Consider the following 18,221-nt stretch of genomic DNA (forward strand, 5'->3'; position numbering starts at 1 on the left):
AGCCATTTTCCAAGCAACTAGATGCATCACAAATACCCAAAACACAGCTAAATGAAGCACAAACCTTTGACGATCTTCATCAGATGACACTCCTAGGACATCATGTTACACAATACATGCATTTTTTGTTCGATAAAGTTCATATTTATATCCATAAACCCCATTTTTACATTGGCGCGTGACGTTCAGAAAATATTTTGCCTCCAATACTGCCGGTGAATCAGCACAACAATTTACAAAAATACTCGTCATAAACGTTGATAAAATATTAAACTGTCATTCAAAGAATTATAGATGGACATCTCCTTTATGCTAACGCTGTGACAGATTTCAAAAAAGCTTCAAGAGGAAAGTACACTTTGCAATAATCTGAGTACTGCGCAGAGAAAAATAAACTAGGCAATACAGATACCCGCCATTTTGGAGTCAACTAAAATATTAAATAGCATTAGAAATATTCACTTACCTTTTTGATGATCTTCATCAGAAGGCACTTCCAGGAAACCCAGGTCCACAATAAATGTTGCTTTGTTCCATAAAGTCCATAATTTATGTCCAAGTAGCTCCTTGTTGTTAGCGCGTTCAGTAAGCTACTCCAAATGTAGGAAGCACAGCCAAAATGTCACAACGAAAAGTAAAAAAAAGTTATATTTACGTTCGTTCAAACATGTCAAATGTTGTAAAGCATCATTCTTTAGGGCCTTTATAACTTCAGTAATATTCCAACCGGACGATTCCATTGTCTTGAAAAACGTTTTGGAACACAGCTACCTCCTCGCGTGCCAATGAACTGATGTCCTTCCCTGGGTCACCAACTTCCCCACCTTCTTGTTCGCTCTCTGTTCATCATAGACGCCTCAAACAACTTTCTAAAGACTGTTGACATCTAGTGGAAGCCTTAGGAAGTGCAAAATGATCCCTAACTCACTGTGTTCAATTAGCAATGACTTGAAAGGACTACAAGCACCAGAATTCTCACTTCCTGGTTAGATTTTTCTCAGGTTTTTGCCTGCCATATGAGTTCTGTTATACTCACAGACATCATTCAAACAGTTTTAGAAACTTCAGAGTGTTTTCTATCCAAATCTACTAATAATATGCATATTCTAGTTCATGGGCCCGAGTTGTAGGCCGTTTAATTTGGGTACGTTTTTCATCCGGCCGTGAAAATACTGCCCCCTACCCTAGAGAGGTTAAGGTCAGTTATGTAAACTTAGGACACTAAAGAGGCCTTTCTACTGACTCTGGAAAAACACCAAAAGAAACATGCCCAGGGTCCCTGCTCATCTTTGTGAACGTGCCTTAGACATGCTGCAAAATGGCATGAGGACTGCAGATGTGGCCAGGGCAATACATTGCGGTGTCCGTACTGTGAGACGCCTAAGACAGCGTTACAGTGAGACAGGACGCGCAGCTGATGGTCCTCGCAGTGGCAGACCACGTGTAACAACACCTGCACAGGATCGGTACAGGATGGCAACAACTGCCCTTGTTACACCAGGAACACACAATCCCTCCATCTGTGCTCAGACTGCCCGCAATAGGCGGGATCGATTTGGAGGTGGAGGGTCCGTCATGGTCTGGGGCGGTGTATCACAGCATCATCGGACTGAGCTTGTTATCATTGCAGGCAATCTCAACGCTGTGCGTTACAGGGAAGACATCCTCCTCCCTCATGTGGTACCCTTCCTGCAGGCTCATCCTGACATGACCCTCCAGCATGACAATGCCACCAGCCATACTGCTCGTTCTTTGCGTGATTTCCTGCAAGTCAGGAATGTCAGTGTTCTGCCGTGGCCTGCGAGGAGCCCGGATCTCAATCCAGTTGAGCACGTCTGGGACCTGTTGGTTGGATCGGAGGGTAAGGACTAGAGCCATTCCCCCCAACTTGCAGGTGCCTTGGTGGAAGAGTGGGGTAACATCTCACAGCAAGAAATGGTAAACCTGGTGCAGTCCATGAGGAGGAGATGCACTGCAGTACTTAATGCAGCTGGTGGCCACACCAGATAGACTGTTACTTTTGATTTTGACCCCCCCCCCCCTGTTTAGGGGCACATTACATTCAATGTTTGTTAGTCACATGTCTGTGGAACTTGTTCAGTTTGTTGAATCTCATGTTCATACAAATATTTACACATGTTAAGATTTCTGAAAATAAACGCAGTTGACAGTGAGAGGACGTTTCTTTTTTTGCTGAGTTTACTATGCTTACTTTGATTTTGTCTTTGTTATTTTTTAGTATTACATTGTCATGGATTACTGCATTTTTGTGTTTAGACTTAGCAAGACAGGCATTTCACTGTACTTGTGCAAGAGACATTTAAAAACGTGAAACTTTGCCAACATTTCCGTCTTTTGACCTTCGCCAGCTCTCCATCCATGGTTCATATTTTGGCTCTTCACAGCGTTATTTTGTAAGATGCAGTTTTGTTGCGTTTTTGTCAGCGGTCTATTTATCCATCTGTTTGATATAGGACAATTCCACAGTAACAGAAATCTGCCAAAAAGGTCACAAACCGTTAATCTGCACTGTTCTTTACGTAAATGTTTTTGTACAATTTCCAGAGGAAATAGTTGCATGGTTTTTAACTTTGCAGTCATTGGTTTTTGTTTGACATACATTTTAAAGTGGGAAATCTGAGTTTTGGCATCAATCTGTTACCCATGGAATTGCCCTATAGTGATGTGATGTCATGTGTGCGTGGCTGGTTCAGTATGCCCAGCAGCAGCAGCCTGACTGACTGGGCCTCTGCCCTGAAGCTCTGCAGCCACAGTTGATTTGCCCCACTCAGGCACTGATTGGCACGGCTGATTGAGGTTTGTTTACAGGCGTCTGTGTATGTCTGTGCGCGCACGTGTCTACACGTCTCCATTTCTGTCAAGACCTTAGCCTCGACGCCTCCAGCCTGGCCTGCCTCCTAATTTGTGGCCTGGCTGTCTACCTTGCTCTTGGTTTCACGGATCTTAACCGTGAAATTCTCCTACATTCACAATTATGTCCTCAATCAGTCTGTCAGTCTGTCTCAGGGCTGCTACCTTTTTATACCAGCCCAGCAGGAGACCACAGCAACAGTCTATAGAAAGCTGTCTCTGACTCACTCACATTATAACAGCTATTCTACACACCCCTCTAGTGGATTAGGAATGACTGAAGTCAGTGCACATACAGTGCATTCAGAAAGTATTCAGACAACTTAACTTCTTCCACATTTTGTTACGTTACAGCCTTATTCTAAAATGCATTAAATAAAACATGCTCCTCATCAATCTACACACAATAACCCATAATGATAAAGCGGAAACAGTTTTTTGGAAAGGCACACACCTGTCTATATAAGTTGACAGTGCATGTCAGAGCAAAAAAAAAGGAATTGTCCGTAGAGCTCCGAGAAAGGATTGTGTCAAGGCACAGATCTTTGGAAGGGTATCAAAAAATGTCTGCAACATTGAAGGTCCCCAAGAACACAGTGACCTCCATCATTCTTAAGTGGAAGAAGTTTGGAACCACCAAGACTCTTCCTAGAGATGGCTGCCTGGCCAAACTGAGCAATCGGGCGGGAAGGTCCATGGTCAGGGAGGTGGCCAAGAACCAGATGGTCACTGATCAGTTCCAGAGTATCTCTGTGGAGATGCTAGAACCTTCCAGAAGGACAACCATCTCTGCAGCACTCCACCAATCAGGCCTTTATGGTAGAGTGGCAAGACGGAAGCCACCACTCAGTAAAAGGCACATGACAGCCCGATTGGAGTTTGCCAAAAGACACCTAAAGGACTCTCAGACCATGAGAAAGAAGATTCTCTGGCGTCACGTCTGGAGGAAACCTGGCACCATCCCTACGGTGAAGCATGGTGGTGGCAGCATCATGCTGTGGGGGTGCAGCGACACTCCCCATCTAACCCGACAGAGCTTGAGAGGATCTGCAGAGAAGAATGGGATAAACTCTCCAAATACAGGTGTGCCAAGCTTGTAGCGTCATACCCAAGAAGACTCAAGGCTGTAATTGCTGCCAAAGGTGCTTCAACAAAATACTGAGCAAAAGGTCTGAATATTTATGTAAAAGTGTTATTTTTTTATTTATTTTTTATTCATCTGCAAACATTTCAAAAATTCTGTTTTTGCTTTGTTATAATGGGGTGTAGATTGTGTGTAGATTGAGGGGGGAAAAACATTTTAAATCCATTTTAGAATAAGTGGTCTAAATACTTTCCGAATGCATTGTAGATTAGGAGCTGAAGAACCAAGGAAGAACCTACCAAGGTGTCTGCAGCGGATAATGATCTTGATCCAATTCAGATAATTCTGTTTCTGGGAGTGTTGGTGTCCAACTTAATTTTTGTGTGCCTCACTTGACATAGTCAAGGCAGATCCCTATCACTAGAAAATGAACAACAGAGTATTCAGTACAGAGTGTAACCATAGATACCTGCTTGTGAGTTACAAGAGCACTATGTACAGTGTACCAACATGTTGAGCTGCTTGACAGCCTTATTGCTACATTTGATGAATTGAATAATTCATTATGATTTAATGGAGTGTCAATTTGAAATGGTTGTGTTTATTTATTGAGCACTATGTACAGGCAGGTGCTTGTGCTAGGCACGATCCATTACCACTTAATATTGCATCAAGATTGTTAACTAGCAACATGACTCAGTATTGCAGTATTGGTTAACATTCCTTACCTGAGTTGTGCTGCAGCCCAGCTAAAAATACCTTAATACAGCGACACAGTGATATGGTGTCTAGTCTGGTACAGGGTTTTCCAGTTGTGGCCCTCCAGTGTGGGGAGCTGTGCTTCTGTGTGAGGAAGTTATGTTGTTGGCAGCACTGATGTGTAGTTGTCTAGTTGTGGTTCTCTCAAACAGCCTTGGCATTGTCAGCCTTCTCCAATACATTGTGGAGTGGTAGACCTTGCTTCGGCGTGGCCTTCTCCTCTGGGTCTGTGACAATAAAAATATTCAAATTTTCAGGAAAGCTGCTGCAAACTTCTAGGTGTTTAATGTCCGTCTCCAGCATTGGGATAGAGCGCGGTTTGTTCTGTTGAATATTTGCGCCAATGTGAGGCACTTTATTCATAGTACATTTAAATTGCACAGCTTATTTTTCCGTTTCATTTCCTCTCTCTCCCTGCGCCATCACCCATCTATTTCAGAGTACAGTGTAGGACAGACCGTAGCTCTGCTGTTTCTCTACGGTGTGTCAAACTCACTGAGATCCTCATTCAGCTAGACACAAACACACACAGCTGAAGGTGGGACTAACTAATGGTTGGAAAAGCCATCTGGTATTCAGCCATTGTGTGTGCGTCCATCCTTAAGTGTATTTGTGTTGGTTCTCTATGGTCCATTGAGGGAACGAGTGTTATGGCTTCCGTTCGGTACAGCATATATTATGACAACATTTTGAGACGTTTTTGTTCATTTTGGTCTTCGGCTGTTCGTGCACACATTCTCCTTCGTTGGTCGTTGGTCAACAGTAAGGATTCTTCAATTAAGTGTTTGTCATTCAATGATAGATGACTCGTTTTTCGCTTGAGGAATACTGCACCAAACATCTTAGATGTAAAATTGCATGAGTAAGATTTATACAAAAATGTCAAAATGAATGACAGATTTCCTTTTTGATTAATTCTAACCAATTTGAGAAAGTGTATACTAGCTACAGTGTCTCAAGATGGAAAAACAGTGCCATCACAGAACAATAAGCCAGATATTCACCTTATGTGTAAATGTAAAGCTTTCGGTCGTCGTTTCCACTCACTACCAAATATGGTGACGAGAGGAAGCACAGTGGGAGAAGATGGATTTTGGCCGAAGTTCGGCTAATTTTCTTATTGATGAAACATTTGATCTCCATATTTATTTAACCTTTATTTAACTAGGCAAGTCAGTTAAGAACACATTCTTATTTTCAATGACGGCCTAGGAACAGTGGGTTAACTGCCTTGTTCAGGGGCAGAATGACAGATTTGTACCTTGTCAGCTCGGGGATTCGGACTTGCAACCTTTCGGTTACTAGTCCAACGCTCTAACCACTAGGCAACCCTGCCGCCCCAATATGGTAACAGAGTGGACTGCGTTTTGTAGACTTTACCCTTTTCCAAAAGTGCAAGGGCGAATTGAGTTATTGCATACGTGCACTTTACAGAGTAGGCGTTCCCTAATGGGAATATGCCAATAAAAGCTAGAATGCGCCAATAGGATCTCACTAGCTCGTGCTTGGCTCTGCCCACCTCTTTGCTTGTTCTGCCCACTGATTCATTTCCTCTCATTGGAAACGACAGCCTCTGGTCTGTCTTGGTTTAGTTATACAAATCTTTGGTACGATTTCTGTTTTATCTCATTTTTCAAGCGAAGGTCTTTTAATGGAATATACGAGCAAACTCATTTGCCGAACCGAAGCATGCCTTTAGGCTGTTTACACCTGTCCCTCTGTCCTCTGTCTCTCCTGTATAGAAGGCTCAGTCTCCACTCAGCCTGCTGTATAGTGGTTATATAGAAGCTCCACTCAGCCTGGCTGTGTAGTGGTTATACAGAAGCTCTCCTCAGTACTCAGCCTGGCTATATAGTGGTTATATAGAAGCTCTCCTCAGTACTCAGCCTGGCTATATAGTGGTTATATAGAAGCTCCACTCAGCCTGGCTGTGTAGTGGTTATACAGAAGCTCTCCTCAGTACTCAGCCTGGCTGTGTAGTGGTTATACAGAAGCTCTCCTCAGTACTCAGCCTGGCTGTATAGTGGCTATATAGAAGCTCTCCTCAGTACTCAGCCTGGCTGTATACTGGTTATATAGAAGCTTTCCTCAGTACTCAGCCTGGCTGTATACTGGTTATATAGAAGCTCTCCTCAGTACTCAGCCTGGCTGTATAGTGGTTATAGAAGCGCTCCTCAGTACTCAGCCTGGCTGTATAGTGGTTATATAGAAGCTCTCCTCAGTACTCAGCCTGGCTGTATAGTGGTTATATAGAAGCGCCACTCAGCCTGGCTGTATAGTGGTTATATAGAAGCTCTCCTCAGTACTCAGCCTGGCTGTATAGTGGTTATATAGAAGCTCTCCTCAGTACTCAGCCTGGCTGTATAGTGGTTATAGAAGCGCTCCTCAGTACTCAGCCTGGCTGTATAGTGGTTATATAGAAGCTCTCCTCAGTACTCAGCCTGGCTGTATAGTGGTTATATAGAAGCGCCACTCAGCCTGGCTGTATAGTGGTTATATAGAAGCTCTCCTCAGTACTCAGCCTGGCTGTATACTGGTTATATAGAAGCTTTCCTCAGTACTCAGCCTGGCTGTATAGTGGTTATATAGAAGCTCTCCTCAGTACTCAGCCTGGCTGTATAGTGGTTATAGAAGCGCTCCTCAGTACTCAGCCTGGCTGTATACTGGTTATATAGAAGCTCTCCTCAGTACTCAGCCTGGCACTGTAGTGGTTATATAGAAGCTCTCCTCAGTACTCAGCCTGGCTGTATAGTGGTTATATAGAAGCTCTCCTCAGTACTCAGCCTGGCTGTATAGTGGTTATAGAAGCGCTCCTCAGTACTCAGCCTGGCTGTATACTGGTTATATAGAAGCTCTCCTCAGTACTCAGCCTGGCACTGTAGTGGTTATATAGAAGCTCTCCTCAGTACTCAGCCTGGCTGTATAGTGGTTATATAGAAGCTCTCCTCAGTACTCAGCCTGGCTGTATACTGGTTATATAGAAGCTTTCCTCAGTACTCAGCCTGGCTGTATAGTGGTTATAGAAGCGCTCCTCAGTACTCAGCCTGGCTGTATACTGGTTATATAGAAGCTCTCCTCAGTACTCAGCCTGGCACTGTAGTGGTTATATAGAAGCTCTCCTCAGTACTCAGCCTGGCTGTATAGTGGTTATATAGAAGTGCCACTCAGCCTGGCACTATAGTGGTTATATAGAAGCTCTCCTCAGTACTCAGCCTGGCTGTGTAGTGGTTATATAGAAGCTCTCCTCAGTACTCAGCCTGGCTGTGTAGTGGTTATATAGAAGCTCTCCTCAGCACTCAGCCTGGCTGTGTAGAGTAGTTGTGACTGTAATCTTCTCCATTGTCTGCCTGGGGAAGCTGTTAAGCCACACTGGGAGATGCGCCCCCACTCATTCAACCCATTCTACACAGACACACAGGTTCCCGTTCACCTTTTGCCCTACACACACACACACACACACACACACACACACAGTAGATATACAAGTATGAATGATCCATACACACATTCCCACTAACACTCATACATGCACACACATACATAGGCATAGACACATATGCTCCTTGATGGGGTACCCATTCAGCGCTGAGAAAACCGCCTGCACGGCATCCCAAACCCCCTCTCTCTCGTCTCCTAATGTGGCGTGTTGATGAGCTGTTTTCCTGTGCCTGTTTCTTTGCCTGGAGCTGGGAGAGGAGAGGGGGGTGTCCGGGCCTCTGTAGTCCCACGGCAGAGCTCTGTGGTGAGGTAAAGTTAGCTCCAGACCCCCTGCTGTGGAGGTCCCCCCTGCAGAGCTAATCCTTAACTTCACAACCCTGTCTCCTACTGTGCTGTCAGGGCTCCAGCTAACCCCTTCCTGCTAACTCACCCTTCTTTCTCTACTTTCTTCCACTCCCATCACACCTTCTCTCTCTCGCTTCTGATTCCTTCACCCTTTCTCTTTTCACCCTCTCCTTTTTCATTATTCTTCATCCCTCTCTCTGCTGTGTAAATTGGTATGAAGGCCAATTCAGCCGACATCCATTCATCCTTAACTAATTATCAACCTATTATTTTGTGTGTGTGTGTGTGTGTGTGTGTGTGTGTGTGTGTGTGTGTGTGTGTGTGTGTGTGTGTGTGTGTTGACCCTGTGCTTTGCCAGCTCTGCATGGTGGCTATCTGTGTCTCTTTGATTTAGTCTCCGGTGCCGGGAGAGAGGAAGAAGGTCTTAAAGAGCCAAAGAATCATCCCTATTTCTCTCCTTGTCTCTCCCTTCAACCCCCCCCACACTCAATCTTTCCCTTTATCTTTCTCACTCTCTCCCCCATCTTTCTATTCTTTTCTCTCTCCCGTTCTCCCGCTCTCTCTCCCCTCTTCCTTTACCTCTCTCTTTATATAGTATTGGGCTGCTGTAGGATACCTGACACACCAGCTTCCCCCCCTGTCACAGCGAGGGCCTGAGGAGTATGTGTGAGAAAGATGGAGCGTACGATGGAACATGCGCGTGTGTGAGCCTGAGGTTTCTGTAGGAGAGGATGATGAAACAGGGATGTCTGTGGAGGCCTGCTCGGTCCCTCATGTAGCTGGGGTTCCAGGTTACAGCCAGAGAAACAGGCAGGGTTAGGGCCTGGGGAGAGTTATTCGTGGAGGGGGATGCAGGGTTAAAGGGACATAATAGAGGGAGGGAAGTAATGCATGTGAAGATTGAGGCATTGTGTGCGTGTCTTTTACCAGGCTGATGAACAACTAGCTGACGGTTTGGGTGATTTGTAGGTTTTACCAGCAGGCTAAATAATTTCTTTCTCTCTCTCCCTTACTAGATCCCCCCTTTCTCTCTCCTATCCTCTTAACATTCTACAGAATATTAGAAATATCTCCAGGCTGGAAAAATAAGAAAGGATAGACTAAGCCCACAGGAAGAAAGAGCCATTAATAATGTGTGTAGTTAATTAGGCACTACTGGGTAGTGTGGTAGCTTCTGGGCTGAGAGCTTCCAGGAAATGGGCCTTTCCTGCTGCTGTAGATGGATAACTGACCTTTACAGAGGAAAGCTGTGCTGCCAGATGATCTTAAAACACTCACTGGTCTCCGACACTGAGGGATGGCACCACTGCTGAGGACACTGTTTGTGTTTGCCTGCTTTTTTCAGGTACATGTATCTCTCGTCTCAGGTCTGAAATAGCAAGGTGTGCGTGTGTGCATGAGTGTGACAAGTTTAGGTGTCCAGTGTACGGGTTAATAAAGAAGTGTGTGTTCTGGTCTAGTGTGTGTGCATGTGTGTGCGTGCCGAGTGAGGATCAGTAATTGGTGTGTAACTTACTCCACAGCCAACACTGATGTCGCACGTCCTACTTGACGCCCCCGTCCAATTAAACTGGGATACTGTCTCTGACACACACACACACACTCTGTCTCCAGTCCTCTCTTGACAGTGTTTCAAGGTGCCCTCTCACCAGTTTCAAATGAGTGTTATGGCTGGCGGAGGATGCAGAGCAGCAGCAAGGGTCTCCAGTGTGCTGTCACATCAATATAGACAGACTTACGTGTACAGGGCAGCGTGTAAATTAGTTTATTCTCAGGATTATGGGTAAATCGGGGAGAGCCATTGTGGATGGTCTGGGATTAGATTAAGGTGTCTGGGCTCTGTGTTTGTGTGCGTGCTGCTTGTAGCTGTCTGTCCGTGCATGTGTGTGTATGTGCGTTCATGCGTGTGTGTTCTGCTGGTTTGGTGCTACATGGACCACAGTATATACTGACCTTGTTTACTTTGACAATAAAATGTGTTTTTCTCCTAAGGAGCGACTTAAACCATGTAATCAAAGCCAACAGGATCAAAGTGTGATAATAACCCTAGTGTTGTCTATTCAGTAGGTCATATTTATTTCCAATACATCTGGCAGGACAATCAAAAGGACAGGATGTAATATCACTACCTTGGATGTTCTTTTCCCTTCCTCCTGGTCTCCTGATCAAGAAACACGGTTAGTTAGCAATGTGTGTCTTCAGCTAAAGTTAGTCCTTGGACACCAAAGTGAGACTGTAAGATCCTACCTTCACACGGTGATGAGACAATTAAAACGCTTTGACATACAGAAACACACAAAACACACTCTCATTTAGCATGATGGGGTGGGTGATTTCACATCATAATTAGACGCTGTCAGTATCACATACATCACACTGCTGTTTTGTGGCTCTCAAGATCCTAGTGTCTTTATAGTAAAATCACAGGGGGACAACTACTGCTCTGACTTGACCCCAGCATGAGAGAAATACAGGTGTGGAGAAATGGGCAGAAAGAAAGGCTTCCATACAGATGCCTCTCTCTCTCTTGTTAGGTCTGAGTCCAGTCCCAGATCACTGTTGTTTTTCCTCAGGACATATCATACAAGATCTTGTCATCGCTGCTGTAACTGAGACTGAGAGTCATTATCTGGACCTTAGCACTCTCTCTGCTAGTACAGCAGAGGAGCGCGCAGAGGAAACAAACACACTGGTACCCATTTCAGACAGACCGTGTGGTATGTTACCTGTAAAAAAAAAAAAAAAAAAATAGGGCAATATTTGTATGACCCCTTTTCAAACAGTCATTTATTTACCACTTATTTGCAGGTATACCCCTTTAATACATATCAGTGGGTAGCTGGAAAATTGGGAGGGGTGTTATTAAACCATGTGGTCTGTTTGCAGCTTAAATCCGAGAACCATTCACACAGACCCGACAGCTGTATTTTGGTTACAGGGTCTGAAAATGCAGGAATCATCACTGTCTTTAGGTGGCTCTTATTTTTCCATGGTTTTGGTCTGTGTATGAAAAGGATAAGACACACCATTAGCTAGCAAACCTCTATTAAACCCCATTCACCATGGCCTTACTCTCTTTTAGGCTGTCTGGGCTGCTATTGTTATGGTGAATAATAAACAGACTACCTGACGAAGGCTTGAAGTGGAACTGACAGCGTTTTAACTACTTTGCAGATATGAAACAAACAATCATAAAATCAGTCAAAAATATCAAATTCCCTGTGCACTGTTTCAGTTTCAATGACACAATATTTGGTACAAAAACAGAGAAATGTAACTAAGGCTGGGAATGTCAATACAGTGGAAAAAAAATGTATGATCACAAATCAGTCGTAACGCGGCTAATAGGCTAGCATATCTATTTAAGTAGCTATTTATTTAGCAAGCTAAAAACACTGAGCCTAACATTAGCTAGCTGCTGGAAGGATGACATTGGAGGAATGGGTGAGTGACCAACTTTTCCCCCTCATATCGTTTATCAGTGGCTACAGCCAGAGATGCAGGTGTCATTTGGTTAGCTAGCAAGATTTCATAGCACTTTCGTCTGTGCCAGAGCGCAGAATATCCGCTGAATTTATGAACGCACAGCACCTGCTGAATATGACCCATGTCAGTAAACGTGACCCATGTCAATTGGCAAAAATGTAATTCAATTGTTGCCTGCACCACAGTTAGTCGCTAATGCTCTAGATAACATGTAAACAGCCTAACCAGCTCTGCTAGGGTTAGAAAAATGGTCAGTGAGGTGTTGTCTGGAAGTAGCTAGCTAACTTAAGCCAGTTAGCGTGGATGCTTTACTGGCTTTGTGAGGAATGCTCGGATCAACCCTACACTTTGGCCAGAGCGTCCCGTGCCAATAGTGCAGTGTGCGCTCTGAACGCTAGAGAGCGAAACACCCTGAATTTACAAACAGACAGTTTGACAACGCTCTGAATGTATGAATGCAGAGTGCACTCTGATACACTGGAGGCAATTTACGAATGCATCCTTAGTTGTCAATCAAATGTATTTGTCATTGATCAAATGGGCAGGCAGGCAAGCTCCCATTCCTTTGTCAACACGTGGGTTGGGTAGGACATGCGTTGGCAGGCAAGCTGCAGGCTACTATTCCCCATTTATCAGTGCAATTTTTGATGGCTGAAAAAGTTTGAGGGTTTATTTAATGTTCCCTCGTTAGATTTTATCTCATCTCGCTCTGGCTACCTTACCATGGTTGTTTGATCAATAGGACTGTAAAGTTCCCAAATGTAAGAGGACTCCCGTGGTGTTTACGTATTTGCAGTAATCCTTTCGTGTGTTTTTTTTTTGGCAAATGATCTAATGATCACAGTCCAGTTCAAAGTGAATGATGGCAGGCCCATGTGGCAAATGGCTTATTTGCATAAATGCCTACTGTAGCTCTGAATGGCTATGGCACACCGGTCTGTGTAGAGTCCGGTCCCGGACAAGGTATGTTTTATTCTGATTTATTTACTGCTGTGTCTATTAATTGTCCAAATGCACAGCCACTTTCCAACTCTATATTGCTATAGAATTTTCACATGCCTTACTATGTCATTCACACACATTCTATGAATGTATGAAAAGGTGAAAATAAGCATATCTAAGTGCTCGCTTGTCTGAAAAAAGAGAAAAAAAAGTTCACTGTCTTTATCAATGGGTCAGTGCCACTTGTTTTTGTTTATTTTGGATAATAATTTCCTCCTCCAGGTCTCCTCTTTTCCTAGGCTCATTATATGGATCAGACCACGTTGTTTTTATTGATCTGTTTGTCAGCGTCAGCATAGTAGGCTACCCTGTCATTGTAAGATTGTTAATGTCTCCATTCACATGAAGTGTAGTAGAATTTCATGAAATGTGTTTCTAAAAGGCCAACAAGAAATATATCTGATAGGCCTACTCTATGCCATTGTTCAATGCAGCCCATAGTCTTTTTGCGAACAGGGATTGATATTCATAATTTAGGCAAATAATATATATCTAATTATCACATTTAAGAATAGTAGGCTTTCTTAGATAAGTCTGCAAATGTGTGGATGCGTGTAATGCTTTAATATAAAGGTGCGTGTTTATGGTGAAAATTAGCTTCCCCAAATTTGAAACCCACGCTCCACTTATGTTAAAAGGTATTGCATATTAAGTGTTATGACAAAGACTAGGCTATTAGGCTCACAGACATCATATATGAAATGAATAGGGATTCGAAATGGAATTCTATGACTACCCCCTAGGCTATAGAAATCTGTGCACACTTGGGAGTCTTACCAGTAAAAAATTAAATCTACTTTCACTCCTGCATATTAGTGTGTTTGATGGTGACCCATATCTAATATGCCTGCTCTCTGCAGCAGGCTGACTAAGCCTCCATGTCCCTCTTTATCCACTCACTCACTCGCACGTTATTTATCCTGTCATTCCAAGCATCATGTTGACTGACAGCTAGCCTCCCCAAATCAACTCTCCAACAGTGTTTGTGTTTATGATATCAGTGGATTCGTTTCATGTGTCATCTTCAGAGAAAATAGGAGTAAATAATAAACAAAGTAGTCTCACACATTCCTCAATTAAAAGTATTTATTTCTGCAGTAAATGTTTATGGCCTGATTCTGTCTCTGTGTTGTAAATAGCTCCTCAAGTGACCTTGGCTCTCCTCTTCACCAACAGCCACAGTATTGACCGTCACGAAACACGTGATTGATGTGTTTTCACAGCTAATGCTATCTGAAACGTGATTGATGTGTTTTCACAGCTAATGCTATCTGAAACGTGATTGATGTGTTTTCACAGCTAATGCTATCTGAAACGTGAATGCATTTCACTCCTCCAACCAATTGGTTTGTAATTGACTTTATAGACAAACAAGCAGGCGCGCAAGCAGGCGCGCAAGCAGGCGCGCAAGCAGGCGCGCAAGCAGGCGCGCAAGCAGGCGCGCACGCACATGCTCAAACACGCACGCACACATAAACAGATGCATATTTTACTGATGGACAGGGACAACAGTCATGGTGTCAACCCTTGTCAACTTGGTGGGTTTGGTCTTGAAGTCGTTACCAGGAGCTCAGTGTGATGTCCAAACAGTGTTGACTCACTACACAACAGAACAGTAGACACTGAGGTCATAGCTCACATGTGTTACAATTAGTGATGCCCGATAAGACATTTTTTACCGATATCTGATATTTTCCTTGCCAAAAAAACTATAAATTTTTTTTTGCGGCCTTTAAAGCATTCTAGTACAGTTAAATAGTTAACACATACACATGGACGCAGCGGTCTAAGGCACTGCATCTCAGTGCAAGAGACGTCACTACAGTCCCTGGTTCGAATCCAGGCTGTATCACATCGAATCCAGGCTGTATCACATCATAGGGCGGCGCACAATTGGCCCAGCGTCGTCCGGGCCATCGTTGTAAATAAGAATTTGTTCTTAACTGACTTGGCGGGTTAAATAAAGGTTACACACCACACTGACAAAAAGTAATTTTGGGGGAATTTACGTATGTCCCTATTACCAGTAAAACATAGCGTAAATTCCGGACTATAAGCCGCAACTTTTTTCCCAGGCTTTGAACCCCGCGGCTTAAACAATGACTCGGCTAATATATGGATTTTTCCCGCTTTCAATTTTTTTTTCTCTAAAAAAAACACATTCTGTTACGTGCTCAGTTTTTTGGCGGCATGAAGCTTTCATTAGACCAATGAAATTGCCAAACGGGTTAAGGTCAAACAACTTTTTTGTTTACTGTTTAGATTAACTCGAGCGCTCTCAAACTTCCCATCATTCTGATTACGGTAGTCATTTTGTCACCCTCATCATGGCAAAGACACGGAGAAATGCATATGATGCAGCTTTCAAGTTGAAGGTGATTGATCTGGCTGTTGGAAAAGGAAATAGAGCTGCTGCACGGGAGCTTGGTCTTAATGAGTTGATAAGACGTTGGAAACAGCAGCGTGAGGAATTGACTCAGTGCAAAAAGACAACTAAAGCTTACTGCTAATGTTTTATTTTTTGTTACAAGCCGTGTTTCGTTAAAGCCTATTTATTTTTGTTACAAGCCTTGTTTCGTTAAAGCCTGTGTAAAGTTCATTTGTTTCAATGTACCGGTAGGCACCTGCGGCTTATAGACGTGCGGCTTATGTTCAAAATAATAATAATTTTTTTAAATTCAGGCTTCTATTCAGGTGCGCTTAATAGTCCGGAAATTACGGTAATCAAAACCTATTGCTTTCACTTACTTGCTGTGCTGTTTCGTTGTTCAGTCATTTCATTCTCAACCAGGATTTCTATGGAACGCCAAAATAACATGTCAAATAACACAACATAATCTGTTTTAGTAGCTATAGTTGGCTAGCTAACTATATAGCTAGGTGTCATCTAAAATAACCCCAATTTATAAGACAGTTCTTATTTTGTTAATGGTGGTCGGACCCATCTATGTGAAGCTAGTCACAATAAGGATTAGCCACAATAGTGGACTTTGTGGTTATCCTTTAAAATAAAAGTATAGCATGATTCTACTATTTGTATTCATTTGCATCACTGTCAATGACACGTTTATTTTGAAGACAAACCGCAAATTCCGCGATTGTGCGGAATAGGCCCTTTCCTGTTTCAGCATGACAGTGCCCCCGTGCACAAAGCAAGGTCCATAAAGAAATGGTTTGTTGAGATCTGTGTGGAAGAACTTGACTGGCCTGCACAGAGCCCTGACCTCAACCCCATCAAGCACCTTTGGGATGAATTGGAACGCTGACTGCGAGCCAGGCCTAATCGCCCAGCATCTAATGCTCTTGTGGCTGAATGGAAGCAAGTCCCCGCAGCAATGTTCCAACATCTAGTGGAAAGCGTCCCCAGAAGAGTGGAGGCTGTTATAGCAGCAAAGGGGGACCAACTCCATAGTAATGCACACAATTTTGAAATGAGATGTTCGACAGGCAGGTGTCTTTTGGCCATGTAGTGTATATCTGAATTATATTCTCTTGTTTGCAGTAGTGCTGTGTGCACCATTTAGAAAATAGGAGACATGGGCCATAAGCTAGCACATTGCAGTATTGAAGTTTCTAAATGCACATTTCAAATATATTGAGAAAGGCTTTGCAGATGAAATAACAATGGTAGCACATGTTAATTAACTTCTCTGTGTTGGTATGAACCATCACTAACCAGTCTTTTGTGTCTCTCCTCTCTCTGTGTTGGTATGAACCATCACTAACCAGTATTTTGTGTCTCTCCTCTCTCTGTGTTGGTATGAACCATCACTAACCAGTCCTTTGTGTCTCTCCTCTCTCTGTGTTAGTATGAACCATCACTAACCAGTCTTTTGTGTCTCTCCTCTCTCTGTGTTGGTATGAACCATCACTAACCAGTCCTTTGTGTGTCTCCTCTCTCTGTGTTAGTACGAACCATCACTAACCAGTCTTTTGTGTCTCTCCTCTCTCTGTGTTGGTATGAACCATCACTAACCAGTCCTTGTCGCTCTCCTCTCCGTAGGTATGACACCATAACCAACCAGTGGGCGATGGTGTCGCCGCTCCCCAAGCCGGTGCACTCTGCAGCAGCCACAGTGTGTGGGGGGAAGGTGTATGTGTTTGGAGGGGTGAACGAGGCGGGACGATCTGCAGGAGTACTACAGTCATACGTCCCTCAGACCAACTCCTGGAGCTTCATAGAGTCACCCATGATAGGTAAGAGTCAATACTCTAACTGCTCTATACGCTAATTTACTCGGCTCTAACTATGATGAACTAACTGAACAGTGAGAGTATGGCAGAGATGTAGAGCGGAATGAGAGCACAGTTCACTCAACCTCACCGACCCCCTCCCTCCATTCACATTCAAATGAATATTCACATGTGCACAGACACCACCTTATCTAACCCCACAAGATCCCCCGGGCCTAGGCATGCAGTAGAAATGTATCCGCAGCAGAGAGCAAGAGGGGGAGAAAGGAGCGGGGGGTGAGAAAGGAAGGGAGGTGGGGGGGAAGAAAGGAATATGGTCTAACAGACTGTGGAGAGGGTGCAGCTATTACAAAGAGGAAGGACTGGAAAGCAGTAGAGGACAGCAGTCTGTAGACACTGGGTGTAACCCAGTCATGGGAGTCCTTTGTTTGGAACCTTCTCCCCTGAATGAGCTGCAAATGGTGTTCTCAACACTTATGAACTAACTCTTTCCTGCTCTCACTCACATGCAGTAATACACACACTTACATAGACACACGTATGCAGGAACATAAACACACACCACCTGAACGTGGACTCTAACATAGATTTACGGTAGACACATGCGCTCACTCAAGCACTAACATGTTTATACACACACGCTCTGTCACACGGTCCCACACACTCCAACCCAAGCTGTGAACAGTTATCTCAGACAGTCACTAATCCAGTGTCCATGTGTCCTGCTAAGAAAGAGACAGAGAAAGAGAAGGGATATATAAAGAGAGAGAAAGAAGGGATAGATAAAGAGAGAGAAAGAGAAGGGATAGATAAAGAGAAGGGATAGATAAAGATTACACTGTAGTAAGTAAATATAAAGGAAACTGAAGACAAAAGTGGGAGAGAGGAAGGGAAAGAGAGAGAGAAAGGGAGAGAGGGAGAGAGGAGGAGGAGAGGGAGAGAGGAGAGGGAGAGAGGAGAGGAGAGGGAGGAGGAGGAGGAGAGAGGGGAGAGGAGGAGGAGAGGGAGGAGAGTTAGGGAGAGAGGAAGGAGGAGAGAGGAG

At 43.8% G+C, this 18,221-nt stretch overlaps 1 protein-coding gene across 1 annotated transcript in view; it reads left to right on the forward strand.

Annotated features, from left to right (window-relative positions):
- klhl29 (kelch like family member 29) overlaps window positions 1–18,221 on the forward strand; it is a 147,650-nt gene that overhangs the window by 119,865 nt on the left and 9,564 nt on the right. The window contains exon 11 of the mRNA XM_029765825.1: window positions 16,989–17,182. Coding sequence (XP_029621685.1) covers window positions 16,989–17,182 — 194 coding nt within the window. The remainder of the gene's footprint in view (window positions 1–16,988; window positions 17,183–18,221) is intronic.

The sequence above is a fragment of the Salmo trutta genome, chromosome 1 (genome assembly GCF_901001165.1).
Source record: "Salmo trutta chromosome 1, fSalTru1.1, whole genome shotgun sequence".
Lineage (NCBI taxonomy): Eukaryota > Metazoa > Chordata > Actinopteri > Salmoniformes > Salmonidae > Salmo > Salmo trutta.